A 17,977-nucleotide genomic window follows, 5' to 3' on the forward strand; every position below is an offset into this window, starting at 1 on the left:
TAATGAACCTGACCATCCATATATTCGGACATAAAACTTCGCAAAATTTCACACTAGGTGTGCCCTTTAATAAAAAGAAATTTTAAATATAGGGTGATCCATTTCGAGGTTACCTACTTTTTTAAAGAAAAAACACAGAAACTTCAAATTTAATGGGGATTATTTATTATCATACGAAAGAAAATTCTTTGGCATTTATGTTTTGAAGATTATCGCTTTCAACAGCTCAGATGATCCATACGTTGAGTAAAATTTTCGATCACTCCTTCGAAGAGTCTGCTTCAAGGCCTGAATCGAAGCGGGATTGCCCGTATAAATTTCAGACATTTTCCATATCACTACAGGCAAAAGTCTAACGGAGTGATATCACACGATCTTGGTGGCCAATCGACCGGCCCAAACCTTGAAATTATCTGCTCACTGAAGTGTTTCCTCAATAAATTCATTGATTGATATGATGTGTTGGCAGTGGCGCCGTCTTGTTAAAACCAAATGTCACCGAAATCACGAGCTTCAATTTCAAGCATTATTGAATAAGAGCCTATATAGCGAAGTGATGTTGCTTGAGAAGGTCAAGCGGCTTCAATTGTAGCTGTATTTCAACGTAAGTTCGACGTGAAATGCTCCAAGTCATTCCATACGTCTGTCCGATTTGTTGCGAACGGCATCGAACTGACTTTCTACGGTCTTCGTGTATACTCTCAGCTACGGCTGCTATATTTTCTTCACTGCATGCTGAACGTGGTCTGTTCGGTCGAATGTTATCCAATATTGAATGCTGGGTCTCCAGATGGACGATGGTGTTACGAATAATACGCTCAGTAGGTCGATTATGCTGACCGTAAGATGAGCGACGCACGCAAAACACATTCATTACATTTGAACGTAAATTTTCGTAATGAACTTGAACTATTTGTAAACGTTGTTCAGGCGTAGGTCTTTCCAAGATGAAATGCCAAGAAATATTGAATAAAAATAACATAAAAGCTTGACAAGACTCACGCGTGATCTGTCAAAAAGGGTTATTGAAAAAAGTACCTTTACTTGGATCACCCGATATATCGTTGCCTTGGACAATGTTTCATGCCAAATTTCTTGAAGAATATAATTTTATGGTTCGGAGTTTATTACAGTGCTATAGTGATACGATATTGGCGGTCCCGACGAGTGAACAATGAAACACGCACTTAACTATATGTAGGCAACCGACTTTGACTTCCTTTGCCTGAGTTTGACTTCCTGCAAACGAACACAAACTATGTTGGTAATATAAACACCAAAAGTAGTGAGTGGCACTCACTTGCTCTTCAATTGTTGCGCGTTGGCTAACATCTACTATACTTACGCTAGTAGTCACACATAATAGGTGTGGATAAAATTTCCAGTACAAACCTAAGTCATTGCTTAGCTTTACATGTGATATGGAACTCTTTCAACGTCATCTCCCGGTAACTGGCTACACGGAGTTATTTTTGACACCCATACAGTCCACATTCATTTGTACACCAACATATATGTACATATGTACGTACATTAGTCTTAAAAATCTGTGGGGCACTGCCTTTTCGCCATTTCAGCACATTCCGCCTCATTATTCATCATGAATTCCATTTCGTATATTTAATGCATTGAATACAAATTTTCCGCTCGCGTTGCAATTTCCAAATCTAATTTTCCATAAGAAAGCCAAAAGAAATAATACACTGGCGTAGCACATAAAAGAGCTTATGTAATTTTGCTGACTACTTTCAAATAATGTTTTCGCTTCCACTTTTACAGTGTTCAGCATACTTTTTGCTGCGCTTCTTTTGTAGAATTTTCTTTTTAACTTTTTATTTACGTTCACAATGAAATTTATTTCCGCCCACAACAACAATGAAAATGGCAAGTGTTGCTTTGTTTTAGCACAGAATTGTTGTTTGTTGTTGTTACCAAAGGCATTGCAAAAATCACCAGCAATCCGTGGAATATGGCGCTGACTAAGAGTGTGTATGTGTGTGTATGGGTAAATATGCATAAGTGTGTGTGTGTGTATCTCTCTGCGGTCTTCGGTATCCGCATTCGCTGTGCAGAAACGAATCAACCAACGCCACTGGCATTGCCTTCTGCCGCGCTGTGCGGTGCCGTGCTATGTTGCGGTTTGTGCTGCCTGTGTTGCCATATTTCTGCATAATTTACAACATGCACTCCCATACAGGCGGCTGGAATGAAAACATGAAAAATGTATGCGAGCATTCTGGTGAATTCAGATTGCTTCTGCTACAAAAACAGACTTATTTTCCTGGTTGTTCGTTCAAAATAATTACAAGTGCACATATATTTGCTGTGTGGCATGCTTGACGTACAGTGTTGTAAGCAGCAGTTCAAAATTCAAATTTTTTAATATTTTTTGCCATCACACCCCCAACATTTTAAGTCTTCACGGTGTATCTGTCATTCTGTTTTCCTCTAAATGTTTTTCATTAGCTTTTCCATTTTGCAATTTGTTTTTAGAATAAGTTGAGGTCAGTGCTTATCCGCTATGTTTTCTAAACGTAAATGAGATTTTCCGTTTTCTCTCATACATCCTTGTTTCAAACCCAGGCAATATAGCCCACAACCCAATCTCATTGCCGAATCATAAAGTTCCACAAATATTATTGCTTGAATACCAGGAGTCTTACTTTTATTACTAAAGTTCTATGTGAATACTATAAAGTACCAATAATGGTCAAGCGTTGCTGTTCCAATCAATAAAAAAGTAGTAAGACTCCATACTCGTACCTCCAAATTTTGTAAAAATATCTACAGGGCTTGATTTCTAGATTGCATTACAGACCTCTATACAAGGTACAGGATTTTCAATTGTTCAGTTGATCAGTGTACCTTATGAAGTTTATATATATCGCCATGAGACGTATTTGATTGGTTTATAGTAGATATTAACATAGCTTAAGGGGCTATAACAGTGTAACAAATGAAAAATTAGGCGATTTTCGTGAATTTTTTTAAAGAAAGTACGCTATTGAATATTTCGAACTTCTTTGAACGTAATAAGGTATATTTTGTGCTATATTTTAAGATTTTTTTGTACAAAAATGTTGAAAAATACCCCAACTGCTGGCATGATTCCGGCCGAACGAGTAGCTGAAACAAAAAAAAATTGAAAAGTTTATTAAATCTAAAGATATTTCCTATACAATGACTTACGATCTTTGAAAAATAACAAAAATTAATAAAATAGCGTAATTTTGAAAAAAACATCGTTTTTTATGTAAAAAATGAACGTTTTTTAATGGAAAATTGACGATTTTCAACCAATCAAAAAAAGATCAAAAGATCGTAGGTCCTTGTAAAGTAAATGTATCCAAAAACACTCAGTTTTAATTTGAAGTCGATCAGTTAATTTGTCGTTGAGTTATGACACCAGCAATTTTGAAAAGTGTCGTTTTGAGAAAAACGCGTTTTAAGTTTCACTTACATATATATGTTTGCTCCTCCGAGCGGTCGCTCTTTAGAACGCTGCCATCGAAAAACTATTCGAGATACGATCTTCCCGTTTTTACAGGATATTTGTGGAAATATAAGTTATCGAAAAAGCAAATAAAAAAATTTTTTTTTGAAAGATTTAAATTACATATTTAGCACAGACTCGAACCCACATTGTGGTAGCATATTCTACATAGTATGTGTGTGCTACCTGAATTATATAAAATTATAGCGTTGTTGCTTTTGTTCTAGTTGTGTAAAATATTTATAACGAAAATGTTACTGAGGTAATAGTTTGTGACCGGCTATAAATTCGAGTCTATTCTCACTACTTGGGCCTAATGACCGTCTGCGGTTATGAATAGGCCCAGCGTATTTAAAGGAATTGTTGAGAAATCGTAACTTCAAAGAACGTTTTTAATGCGAATATCAGATTCGATAGGTTCAGTCATGACTTAGTCTAGTGTGTGATAAACATATTTATACCAATAAGTTTGTAATAAGCTGAAAGAAATGACGGTATATGAACCAGAAAGATCAGCGTGACCCACTGAGTCGATTCAGCTATATTCGCATGTTTGTCTTTGTGTCCGTTTGTATTACACGAACTTGTTCCAGAACAGCCAATATCGGAGAAAATATAGGATATGAGTATAGATGCTCAGTTCTTTTTTTTTACTAATTATGTAATCCTGATTCGACTTGTAGGTTGTTTATATCATATAATGTGTCTGAGAAACGTTGCCGTTGTTTTGCCTGATCATATGAAGTTTCTATTTGTTCTTTGATTAACACAATCTATATATAATATTTAACGGGGTTTTCCTTGAAAGTTATGGGATCGATTTTATACAGAGAGAGATTCAAGACGGCTTGTGTTCAGCTACGGATAAACATTAATCTTCCCAAATTGTTTTCGGAAAGCTTGCCCGCAGAAGTGCTGTAGCTCCTTCTTCCGCACTGGTCGTCCAAATCCTGTCGCATCTCTTGATCTACAATACTGTGTCAGTCTTGCCTCTGGCCAGAGGCTTCTGTAGACTAGCTGCTTCTGGTGTAGATGTGACGTTTTCACAGAACTTCCTAAAGCTTGCTTATTTTGCATACCTAATATCCCTTTTATGTGAGGTTAAGTTTTCTATATTCCTCAGATCCCCATACGTTTCGCCTTATTGAAGAGATTACGTACCTTTTCCCAATATCTGAGAGTCTGCTTGGCCGCCTTTTGGAGGGCAACTGCAGTGGTACGCGTCTATGATGCACTGGTTTAGCACAGTTAATCTGCTTTCTAGTCCTGAACGCGTAACATATCTATTAAACTCCCCTACCCCGGTCACATTCTTTCTTAGCGTATCCCGGAAGTTATCCCAGTTTGCTATCCCTTTCCTAGGATCAGGGCGTCGGCCGCTCTCCCACCCATTGCGTCCCCGAGTCCCTTTAGAAGTTCCTGTATGTAGGGTAGCTCCCTTCGCAGCAGTCGCAGCTTGATTTGACGTGCTAGGGGGAATGAGTGCCAACCTCACCTGCCAGCTTCTGCTCAGTTACTTCGCTCTCGGTGGCCATTTTAGGTTCATAAGACCTCATGATATAGTTTAGGCGGAATCTTGCTCCCCGGATGTATTCATACTACTCGTACAGAGGTTTACTTTCCATCCGGAGCCCTCCACTTTGCTCCTGAGTGCACGCAAAATCGAGCTGCTAAGGCACTCATTCTGATATCCGTGAGCATACTCGTATGGCTTGCCTGCGCACCTTGGGAGAAACGCCGTCACGCTATGCGTGGACGTGATGTCTTCTCCTATTTTTGCGCGGAGGGCGGGGCCTTTCTTGGGAGCTATCTTCCGCAGCCAGGTAACGGACTTCTTGTCCTTTCAGTCCACCTGCAGCATGCCTGCTCTGAAGTGGACCCCATGGAAGGACACTACGTATGCTAAACTTATTGCTGAAAAGTCTGGGAAATGAGTATAATTATAGCACTGCGTTCAGTGCCCCACAGTGTGGCAATTTTAATAATATTTTGTTTTTCGTTAAACACGTGATGCCATTTCGTTGCTTGCAATTCCATTATCTTAAATCATTTCCCAACCATAAAATGCGCACCATCGCTTTGTAATTCTAATTATCGCTATTATTTATGTCTGGCGCATTTGCGAAAAGGGCTCACTGTGTGCGCTGCTTTGCATATCCGACGATGGCAGCCAGCTGCCTTTGCCGCGCGTTCGAAGCTTTCTTTTAGCCATTATTATTGTTATTATTATTTTCTCATTTTGCCATTCTTCTGCAAAATAGAATTTAAGTAGCTAACCCACACAAGCAGCAGGCGAATCTCGACAATGCCAAAAAATTGCATACGCGTGCTCTGCGCCATTTTCTTTGCGCCATTTTCTTTGCGCCAAAATCCAGAAGATTTCTGCATGCATAGTTTATGCGCCGGAGAGTCGAAGCGGCACAGCGAGCGCTTAAACGATTTCATATAACAACACCAACTCCAAAGCCGCTCAGCAGGCATACACGAACACGCCAGCACATAAATATACGCACATACATACTCCTTGCAGCGCACTTAGGCGATTTACTCATATCCTGTCGGCTTTTTGGTTTGCCGCCTCAGCAAAGGCTGGTTGCCGGTGACTTTATTCACATCACAGAATTTCTATTTTATTCTCGCCTTAAAATTGCTATTTTTATAGCTCATTAAATTTTTGATTTATTCCCGCCGTGGTTACACGCGCCACTTTTTCGAACTCCGCTTGAATTCTTAGCGCATTGCTTTGTTCTTTTTGCGCCGAATCCAAAGCACTGCTAGTCAATATACCCAGCAATGTGTGTGTGTGATCTTGTGTGTGTGACAAAGGATAGCCCTTCAACTAAATGTACTCGTTTATTGAAATCCTCACATACACATAGACAGCGTAATAAATAATTTTCGAGACGAAGTATTATACGCGCCCAAAAGCAGACTTCAATTCAGTGCACGTTAAATAACGCGCTCGTGGTTAGCAGCTACTACATTGCTCTGAATGCCACGCTGTGTGTACGCCGAAAGCATGCAAGCATTCGCAAATTTATGTGGATTTCATCAGCTGATAACACATTTGCAAATTATTTCGCGCAAAACACTTTAGGCCGAAATCGGAATCATTCCTTGCCGCAGCCAACAAGTCGCATTTGCCCCAACAGCCAGCACTAGCAGCTAGATGGCCTATCAATTTAACGAAGCAAGTCAGCCATAATAGCTCGGCAATGCGACCTTCGGCAATGTTTTAGGCACAGACTGCTGGTGAGTTGGCGGCGTCGGCCTGCTTGGCGCTGAGTCGGCAATCTGTGGCGCACCGCGCCACTCTCAAGGCCCACATCGTTTTGCGGTGCTTGTGTGGTGGCAAATTTTAGCAAAAAAAATAAATCCAAATTTGTCTGTCGTTTTTGCTTGCCTCGCACACTTTCCCCTCATTTCCAGCGTAATTTCGATTCACAAGTGACTTCTTCGTTTTGATTTTCGCAATTTGCATTTTTTTCTTTTTGGCATTCGAATTAATTCAGTCGATTTCACATTAGCATAATGATTATTAATGTTGATTTTTTTTCCTTTTTTCATTGCAGATGGGTTTTAGCTTTATGTTGTGTTTAATATGGTCAATCAATTATGAACCGCTCGATTAAATCAATAAGCAGATGCAAAGATTTTTAAACAAATTCAATTTGTTTTGCAAAAAGGGAAAAGTTAAAATTTTCAAATGAGATGCGCGAATGCTGACAAAGCAGGTGACCCGAGAAACAGAAAATTTATAAATTTGTAAGAAGCTTAAGGTTGCCACATTCATATTCTCTTAGAGATTTTCATTATACATGTTTATTGTTGTATTGTATTAGAGCGCACTCACATTTTATACCCTGAACAGGATATAAACGAATTTTTTAACGCGCAGAATTAAGCGTCGGAGACCCTATAAAGTATATACTAGATACTATATAAATGATTAGTATGTTGAGCTGAGTCGATTTACCAATGTTCGTCGGTCTGTCTCTCCGTCTGTATATATACGAACTAGTCCCTCAGTTTTTAAGGTATCGTTTTGACATTTTGCAAACGTCATTTTCTCTTCAAGAAGCTGCTCATTTGTCGTAACTGCCGATATCGGACTACTATAACTTATAACTGCCATACAAACCGAACGATCGAAATCAAGTTCTTGTATAGAAAACTTTCACATTTGGCAACGTATCTTCACAAAAGTTGGCACAGATTATTTTCTAAGATAATAATGTAATATACGAAGAAATTGTTCAGATCGGCATACTATAGCTGCCATACAAACCGAACGATCGGTATCAAGGGGTTGTATGGAAAACTTTCGCTTTTGACGTGGTATCTTCACAAATTTGACATGGATTACTGTTATTACTTAAGGTAACAATATAATCTCCGAAAAAATTGTTCAGATCGGATTACTATAGCGTATAGCTTCCATACAAACTGAACACATAGTTACTAAAAAAAATACATCTGTGAAGTGTATATTAGCTTCGGTGCAGCCGAAGTGAACGTTTTTTATTGTTTTAAATTTTTTCTTGTAACAGGAATTATGTATAAAAAAGATTAATTTATCATTTCAACTCTCAACGTCGCTTATAGTCTAAGATCCCACCATAGCACGACCATCACCCATCGTATTACGGGATGAAAATAATTTTTATATAAAATTTGTTAAATTAAAATATTAATTTCGAGGAGGTTGCCTGGAAATTGTGATGCTAAGTGTAATTAATTAATAATTAAAAAAAAGATTTTTTTTAACAATACACCCACTCTCTTACGCAATAAGCAGTAGACTAATCGAAAGCATATAGCTTGTAGAATATGCAAACACTGGGTTGCCTTCTTTTTCCCGGTGCAATTATTGGGTTGCCAGGTACATACAAGTAACTTAAAAATAGTGATTTGCACCTATCGACTTACGCGATAAACCTTATATCAAAATTAAGATAATTTTATTGCGAGTATAATGATATAAGGTTGCCTGCGAAAAATTGGTGCTTAAAGATACGTCCGAGGAACGTATTCAGTGCCATTTGTTATAAATACAATAACATAGTGATTAAAAATATTTTTTAATTAATTTACATTATTCAAAATCTGATTCATCCGAAGAAAAACTGGCATCTTCAAGTTCTGAACATTCGTCGTCACTATTTTCTTTTTCTGTCATTTCAGCAATATCTTGTACTGTTAAAGGCATTTGGTTAGAATTCACAAAAATTGTTCTTAAAGTTTTTTGTTTAAGTGATATCCAGCACGGTGGTATAGTATTTGAGTCAAAACTTTTAATTTTTTTTTAACAATTTTTCGTTGTCTTCTTTTCAAGAATAACTTTTCACAAAATTTCGATATCTCGCTTCATTCACCCTATTGCAGTTTTTTATACCATACATATTAGCTGTGAACTCTTGAGCTGTGTTCATTTTTTCGTTGATAAAAACATCAGTTCATTTGTCAATGATGAAAAAACTGTCTGATACTTTTCGTTTTTGGAAAATAATTTATATAGTTTCACTTTTCCTTTATTGTAGAATGCAGCCGTATAATCACATCCTGTAAATGCATGGAAAGCTGGAATACTTAGGCAAAATTTGTATACGTATCCCAACTTCAACGCTAATTCAGTGCAATTAATGCACTCCACATCCACTCCTCGGACGTATCTTTCGCACGTATTCAGCCGCACGAATATTTCGTTTTTTAAAACTCGGCAACCGGGATTCAGCACCAATTTTTCGCAGGTCGATAGGTGCAAATCACTATTTTTAAGTTACCTGTATGTACCTCGCAACCCAATAATTGCACCGGGAAAAAGAAGGCAACCCAGTATTTTCATATTCTACAAGCTATATATATGCTTTCGATTAGTCTACTGCTTATTGCGTAAGAGAGTGGGTGTAATGTTAAAAAAAAATCTTTTTTTTAATTATGAATTAATTACACTTAGCATCACAATTTCCAGGCAACCTCCTCGAAATTAATATTTTAATTTAACAAATTTTATATAAAAATTATTTTCATCCCGTAATACGATGGGTGATGGTCGTACTATGGTGGGATCTCCTACTATTAGCTTCATTTCAAATGGCCAATTCCCTTTCCAAGCTTAATTTCCTTGCTCTCGAGTGTTTTGAAATCTTTGTTTGAGGGACTCCAAAAGACTCTGTGAACTCTTCGTCGAATAATGTTCCAGTTCTTCATGTTCAAACATTTTGAGCGGCCGCTTTTAAATCCTGGAAACCACTTGTGAAAGCTAGAACATGATCACCATAAACTATCACAAAGGAAATGCACCTGTGAGGGGTATATTAGCTTCGGTGCAGCCGAAGTTAACGTTTTTTCTTGTAACATGAATTGTATATAAAAAAGATCAATTTATCATTTCATTTCTTAATTGCCTTGTCAATTTAATTAATTTGCTGAAAATTACTAATAATTGGATTAAAACAATATTTCTTATTAGAAGTAATTGCGTGCCTTTGAGAAGGGCCAGTTTTGATTTTTGGCTGCTTAAAAGGCTTCCTGATTGGTAATTTTAACAGTGTCTTAACAAATTTATGTTTTCGTAGTATGCCGTACATTTGCGCTGACTAATGCTAAATAAAGCTGCTTTCTATCATAAGCTCATGTGTTATCTATAATTAGCATTATGTAAACGTAATTAAACGTCAAACAACAAACGTTCGATTTCATATCATTGTGTTTTGTTGAATTATGCAATAGTATTTTGATTTGTTGGTACAATCGTATTGTACAAAGGTTTTAGATTAGTTGTCTTGTCATTTATTGTTAGCTACATGCACGTTATGTACCTAAATGATGTTAATTCTACAGGCTGTTATGCCGGTTAACATTACATTGCGAGTAAAGAGCCTTTCAAATTTTGTAGTGTCTGTATAATTAGGTTTTAATAAATTTATTTGGAAACTTTGGGAATTTCCAGGTGCTTTCAATAAGTTAATTCGTCTGACTATTTTAAGTAGTCGAAAGGAGGAATAAATGGAGGATCATTTTCATTATAGTATGTAGTGAGAAAGGTAATAAATTGAGAAATAGCGAGTGTTGGGCCTTTAGTCTCTCTTTAATATTTGTATTGATTAGTTTCTATTAAGCACACATATAATGAGGAGTGAAATAAATACTAATCTTGATTTACTGATTTACTGTATATAACTCTTTTGTAGTTTCCCGAGCTTAATAATTAGATTTATATAATGGGTTGTCAAAAAAGTCTTGCGGTACTTTTATTGAATTTTTTTTTTTGAAATCGAAATGAATTTATGATGACTCATGCCCAGCTCTTGACCAATGCTACGGCTGCTACCATGCCTGTCTCTTTCGACCAATTCAGCGATTTTACCGCATTTTTCGACGACAGGCCTTCCGGAGGGTGGCACATCTTCGACCACCTCTACACCAGAACGAAAATGTTGAAACCATCGTTGTGCGGTGGAAATGAAAACTGTATCGGGTCCATAAACTGCACAAATTTTATTGGCGGCTTGAGATGCATTTTTGCCTTTATCGTAGTAGTACTGTAAAATATGCCGTATATCTCTTTATTTTGCTCCATGTTTGCGACGCTATAACTCACGAAAGACTTAAAAGAAAGGACAATCAATCAAACACGTGTTAGCGCGTGAAATGAACTTTCCAAAAAGGTATATCAGACTAGAACTACGCGCTTTCAGCGCCAACTAGCGAAAATACCGCAAGACTTTTTTGACAACCTAATATTAATTTTCTTGTTACACGTAACGTGTACAGTGGCGAGACAGTATTCTGGCCGAGTATGATACTCGGTCGAGAGAGTTGCGTTGGCGAGTAGAGGTTTACACGTATTTTGTTCTTCTAGTTAGACAGTGAAGTTTTATTTACAATGTTTGGTAGAAAAAGACATTTTAAAAGAGTAACAAGGCCTTAAATTGACCTAAGCATTAAGTATTATTAGCTAACTATCAATACAGGGGCCATTTTACGTTTAGATACTCAAAATATATATTGCTCCCGTACCTTGGATTGCGACCAGGCATTTTTTCTAAGGTATAAGTTATGTTTAATACATATATAAAAATTTAATTACACTGCTTTTCTTTATTTGAAAGGATAGTCCGTCCCTAAAAATGGTAGAGTTGAAGTCTACTACTTAAACGGAAAATAATCTTATTCATCTAGTATTTATTTGACTTCAGCATACATAAAATATCGTCACCTAAAATGCAAAATAATGGATCATCAAAAAAAAACACACAAAATGAAAAACGCTGTCAAATAAAGTAACCAATATTTAACTATTTTATAACCAAAACTCAAATTTTGTATCGTTTTTCCTTCGCCTGTAAACTTAGTAAAAGTGATGTTATGTTATTTTGCATTTTAAGTGACGATAAATTATCATTCTTACATATGCACGTATTTATATAGTAACACATATGTACGTTGTAATAAAAGCAATTATTTGTTGGATGACATAACGAGAGAGATGAGTCTTGAATTAGAGCTTTGTGAGGATTTGTGTACTTATTTATAATTTAGGATAGTTCTAAAATGTAGAAAAAGTTTTTGCTTAGTTCCAAATATCGATTGGTATGACGGAGCAGTACATTTGATTCGATAAACCTTTCAGAAATGGAATATTATTTATATAGTATATAACATATATTTCTTATTTGTATTATGGATATTTTACTTTACCGTTTCTGTGGTTGGTTTTTGCATTTGGGATTGTCATAATGGATTTATTTTTCTCGACAGTAATAATCCAATGAAAAACTAGTTGTTTTTATAGCATCAGCATTTCTGACATAAAAGATAGGCTGTCAACGTCGCTTAGCTTCATTTCAAATGGCACCCAATTTACTTTCCAAACTTAATTTCTTTGCTCTCGAGTTCTTTGAAATCTTTGTTTGAGGGACTCCAAAAGTTTCTGTGAACTCTTCATGTGTTTGGCAAAAATCTTCGTCGTGTAATGTTCCAGTTCTTCATCTTAAAACTTTCTTGAGCGGCCGCTTTTTAATGCTGCTAACCGGTTTTGGAAGCTAGAGCAAGACCACCATAAACTTCCACCAAAATACTATGACTTTCGGCTTAGCTTTATTTTATAAACTTGAAGAAGAACTTCCGCAAAAACTTTTTGAGGCACAAAGTTTGACATATTTCAGCGAAAAAATTATTGTGGTAATAATAAACAAGTTATGCCACCTTAGAGAATAGTTTTAGGACGTCCCTAATGTACTTAGATTATGCAGGTATGTGTTAATGCGATGCCGTTAACGATTCAAAAGCTGATTAAAATGTCGGCGCTATGCTCTGTTATGCGATTACGGCTGATTACGCAACCACTTGCACGCCTGTGTGTGTATGTAAGCAAGCGATTTAATATGGTGTAGCAAATATTTGCAAAACTGCTCCAATACTAACGAGATGATATTTAACAAGATGCCACAATAAATTTACGCCTGACATGCAAATGCAAGCAAATAAAATAAAGCGCAAAGAACCAAGGATAACGAAAATATATATTCAGAGTAGAATCATGACTCACTGTTATATATTTAGGTGTGTGTTTGCAAGAGTACTGTGGTGATCAAGTAGTAAAAAGAGTGTAGAGAATATATTTGCAAAAGATTTATGTAAAAGCCGCACAACTAAAGCTATTTATGGAACAATGTGAAATGCTGCATGCAGCAAACCATTCTTGTGGCAGTCTTTATTTATACGCTTTGTTTGTTTGCCTTTGCATGGCCATTCATGCCACATAATTTCATTCGTGCAACCCACGCAGCTCAGCTGAATGTGAGCGCGCCGCTGACTGACTGCTTTTCACTGTCATTGTTTCTTTCTTTGCCGCAGATACGCTCCACATCAAGTACCCGCATGGACCGTCCGCAGCGGATATAAATCGTCTTCTCAATGCGACATCAACAACAACACTGGACATGACGGTTGGCGGCAAAGGTGCGCACGCCGGTGTCGGTGGTAGCAAGTGGCGCACCGAAGTACAGATCACTGAAGGTCAACTGGGCGGCGGTGGGCGCGCCGGCGAATACCAACCTGACCTGCTGCCCGCATACAGCACCCACAAAGCCGTCAACAATAGTTGTAGCAACAGTAACATTAACGGTCATGCCAACAGTGCGGTCAGCAATCAGCAGCAAGGACAGCTTTATAGTCCGATAAAAGCAACGAGGACAATAAATCTGCACGATGACCAGCAAATGTCACAGCAGCAACACCAACAACAACAACCCATTGTGGCCAAGAGTAAATATAATATCAATGCGCAAGAGTATTTGCAGTCCAGGTATGGTGCCGCCAGCAAGCCGCACGAGAAGACATTGCGCCGCGGTGACGTGATTGCGGTGGCGACGACCAGCATCGCCCTCACCACGACCGGTTCAATGCCAACGACGACTGTTAGCGCGTCCAGTGGCGTGGCGCCGCAAGCGGAAAGTGGCTTCTCGACGCTACAACGACACAGTAAATCAGTTGCGCTGCCGCCGCGCACACCCACCGATACACATGCTGTGACAGCGGCAGTGTCGAGCAGCAGCACCGGTTATGGCTACGAGTATCGACAGCCACCGCCGCCACCTTACAATTCGGCGCATCGCACTGCGAGCGGCTTACAGCTGTTACAGCGTCGAACCAGCATCAACAGTGAGCCGAATAACGAACAAACGAGCGCGACGAAGGACCTTGGCTATCGGGAGACAATAAACGGCAGTAATTATGGTGGTGGGGGCGGTGTTGGTATGGGCGATGGCGCACGTCAGACCATTGTGACAGCATCCTCATCACTACAATTCCTTACGACCACTGGCTACGGGGGCAATGCGGCGCCCCAACGGCAGCTGCTCTGATTGTCGACGCAGGCGGGTGTGCTGAGGTAGAATATCGGGCGGTTGCTCTAAGCGACGCGCACCGTTGTGGTGATTTGTACAGGCGGTTGCGGACTGGAGAATGGCATGGTAAGTGAAACTTTATAATAAATTCATTAAAAAGGGACTGTTAAAAAAATATTGGTTCTGACCTTCTACTAAAATAGATGCAATTTAAAAGAGTATAAAAAATATCCCGTTTTTCGCAGTACCTGGCACATAAATCGACAATCGTAGATACCCATTAACTAAAGAATACGTGCACTTTTTATGCTAACTCAGAGTCCCTAGCATAGGTGATATCAATATCATAAAAACTATCCACTCTTACTTCGATAAAAAAGACAATTTTAGACTAAGTTATTTTTCTCGAAACTGAAAAAGAAGTTAAATTGTACCCAAAATTGTTATATTTTTCATTTACCAAAACTTGATTTTTGCTCAGATCAAAAACCCAATTTGTTATACTCACCGAAGATGTTTTTACAGAGTACAATAGTTTTAACGGTGAATAGATCTTTATTGGAGCTAGTTAGACAATGGGCGTGGCACCGCCCACATTTAGCTGAAATCACATGTCTCCGGACCCACTAGATCACTTTTCTATGTATCAAGGATTGTTTTGTCTTTCCCATGTTATATTGCGAAAATGGGAGAATTCCTGATACATTCACTTTCCAGTACACAAATCAAGCACCAATTAATTAAGTGCACAAATAGTGTCTTTAAGGTATGCCATCTTAGGTCTAACAGTTGTCAAAATCAAACCATAACTATTTAAACCTCTATGTACCGGAAGTGTAGTCCATAAGACCCATGTGAGACTTTTTACCAAAAATATCGGCAAATGTGCCATACTGATAATACTATGCCTGTGTGTCAATATCTCTTTTAGCCCTTATATATCTAAAAGTGAGAGCTTTTCAAATTATTAAATTATTTATTCCACCTAACGGTGCATTTCTGTGCCTAAAATGGATAAAATCGGATACAAACTTGCTCTATGCCCATATAACTAAAATCAGAATTTTCATATTTTCAGTTGACTTTACGACTTATATAGTGTAACATAAAAGGAGACACTCAAATTTGTTGCAAATGGGTTCTGGTTATTTTTTGTTATGCACATAATTTTATGTCATTTATAATTTGCACAAATTGTCGGCTTAATGGTTTACGATTTCGCTTGCATATCCCCACCCTTTTACGCCAATTTCCGATGATCTGAAGCATCGTTTCGCCTGGAATTTTGACTATTGTGCCCTGAGTCGTTACTTCGAGCGAGTGTTGCTGGTTGATTGGCCTACACCTTCGACTTAACATATACCAGAGAAAAAAATCTAGAGGTCTTAAAACGCATGATCTTGGGCCATTTCTCGAAATTAACGTGTGGCCAAACTTTGTATGCAATCTGCACATTTTTAGATGAAAACATTAGACGGCGCACGATTTGGTTGAAAATGGAGATCGTCCGCGTCGATTTCATTAAATTCCGCCAAAAATGTCGGTCAATATGGTATTATAACGCTCCCTATTTATGGTAACGTCATATCCCTAATATCAAGTCCGATTTTCTAGTTGATAGTTTCGCAAATCAACTCTACACATTAAATTTGCGAGATGTAAAGTATAGCCATATAACTCAGTGAGTCTATGACCCATAATATAACTTAACAAAATACCGATATTGATCATAATCCATTCACAATTTTGTTTAATATAAAGTTCTGCCAACACCTGAAGGTATTTCTTCGGCTTGGATTCTGGCAAGTTGCAAGATTATAAAATGTGCGAATTCACCCGAATTCACCACTTCATTATTTGTTCACTATATTTTTTCTTTTGTTATGGAAATGAAATAGTTATATCTTATAATTTCCATCAACAACCCGTTATACCTATTTCATTTAAATTTGATATGAAACGGTTAGTTTTAGTTTCAATATTTGAACATGTAATCGTGAATAGTTATATGGTGGCTAGGTCAGGTTTTAACTCGATTTTATCCATTTTAGGCACAAAGATACATTATTATCAGAAAAACTGGCTCTCTCGTTTTCACTCAGATAGCTCACATATGTACCGATTAATACTACGTGGTATAAAATAATCATATGTTCGAAAATCTTTTCCATTTATGACTTGTAGGCATGCCGTTATCAAGAAACGATTTTCTCCGAATTTCAATAATATCTCACAGATTGACATATAGTTTCCATAAAATGTTTGCTGTGGGAACTAGAAGGCGGGTTTGCGGCAAAATTGTATCTCGATACATTCATTGGTGGTAGATTTGCATACTGGAAAGTGAAAGAATTAAATGGAATTGTGTAGATGGAAAGTCGTCGTGATTGTAGTCCTATTTTTGTCATTTTCGTACTGGAACATAAAAATTTCACAATAATATTATGTACCAAATTTGGTGAATATCGGTAGAGAAGGTCATAAGATAAGGGTTTTCATTTAAATCTGGGCGGTGCGACGCCTGTTGTCTGACTACGGCTTTTATAAAGTAATTTCATACAATCCCTGATGTAAGATTTAATGTATCATTTAATGCGCTTTTAGTAGTTTTTAACAAACCCGATTTCATCAATTTTTATGGTGTACGTTGCTAAAAGAATTTGTTCCCACCAAATTTGGTATTTTTCTCTTCAGTGGTTTAGGAGAGATAAACCTTCTGAAGTTTTATTTACATAAGTTCAAGTACCAATAAGACAAAGAGCCACTCGAAGTAAAGAAAATATTGCTCTTGTTCAGGCAAGTGTTGCTGATGATAGCAATTTGTAGATTCCAAAATATTCTCAAGAATTAGGAATGCCTCAAACCAAAACCTGGCGAATTTTGAGAAAGAATTTGGACTTTCATGCGTATGCAACTGTTTTCACTCAAGAGCTGAAGCATTTAGACTACCGAAAAGGTCGTGAGTTTCCTGATTTTGGTTTTTTACAGATTGGAAACGAAAACTATTTTTTTAAGAAAATCATTATTTCTTATGAGGCTGCTTTTATCAGATAGGTGACCAAAATTTTTGATAAAATAAACAAAACTTCTGGGGCGAAGAAAATCCAGAAATTATTTGTAAACAACCTTTCATTCACCTTAATTGACAAATTGGCATGGTGAAATGATCGGTCAGTACTTTTTTCGAAATGAAGCTAGTGACAACGTTACTGTGAATGGAGGGCGGTATAGATCGATGATAACTTACTTTTTATGTCCGCAATGGGAAGGAGTTGTTCTTGACAAAAACCTGGTTACAACAAGACGGAGTTACGTGCCACATAGGATGTGCAGGAACCCAATTGTTGTAAGAAAAGCTTAGAGATTTGAATATTCCAAGAAATTGTGACATTAAATGGCCTGCAAGGTGTTGTGATTTAACACCATAAAGCTACTTCTTTTGGGATTATTTGAAATCATTGGTGTTTAGCAATAAACTAAACTCTCTTCAAGCTGTAAAAATCAATATCGAAAATATCCAAAGATTGGGTTAATCGAATTTTGCCTGCCAAAGAAGTCGTGAAGGCGATTAGAAAGATATTATACTCAAAACTTAATTCACACAACTTGACACTAAATGACAAATAAATTA

The 17,977-nt window shown here is 37.5% G+C and overlaps 1 protein-coding gene across 1 annotated transcript in view; it reads left to right on the forward strand.

Moving 5' to 3' along the window:
- Positions 1-17,977, forward strand: part of LOC120773849 — a 111,333-nt gene that overhangs the window by 74,999 nt on the left and 18,357 nt on the right. The window contains exon 5 of the mRNA XM_040102988.1: positions 13,355-14,472. Coding sequence (XP_039958922.1) covers positions 13,355-14,364 — 1,010 coding nt within the window. The 3' untranslated portion in view covers positions 14,365-14,472. The remainder of the gene's footprint in view (positions 1-13,354; positions 14,473-17,977) is intronic.

Source organism: Bactrocera tryoni, chromosome 4, assembly GCF_016617805.1.
Source record: "Bactrocera tryoni isolate S06 chromosome 4, CSIRO_BtryS06_freeze2, whole genome shotgun sequence".
NCBI classification, from domain to species: Eukaryota; Metazoa; Arthropoda; class Insecta; order Diptera; family Tephritidae; genus Bactrocera; species Bactrocera tryoni.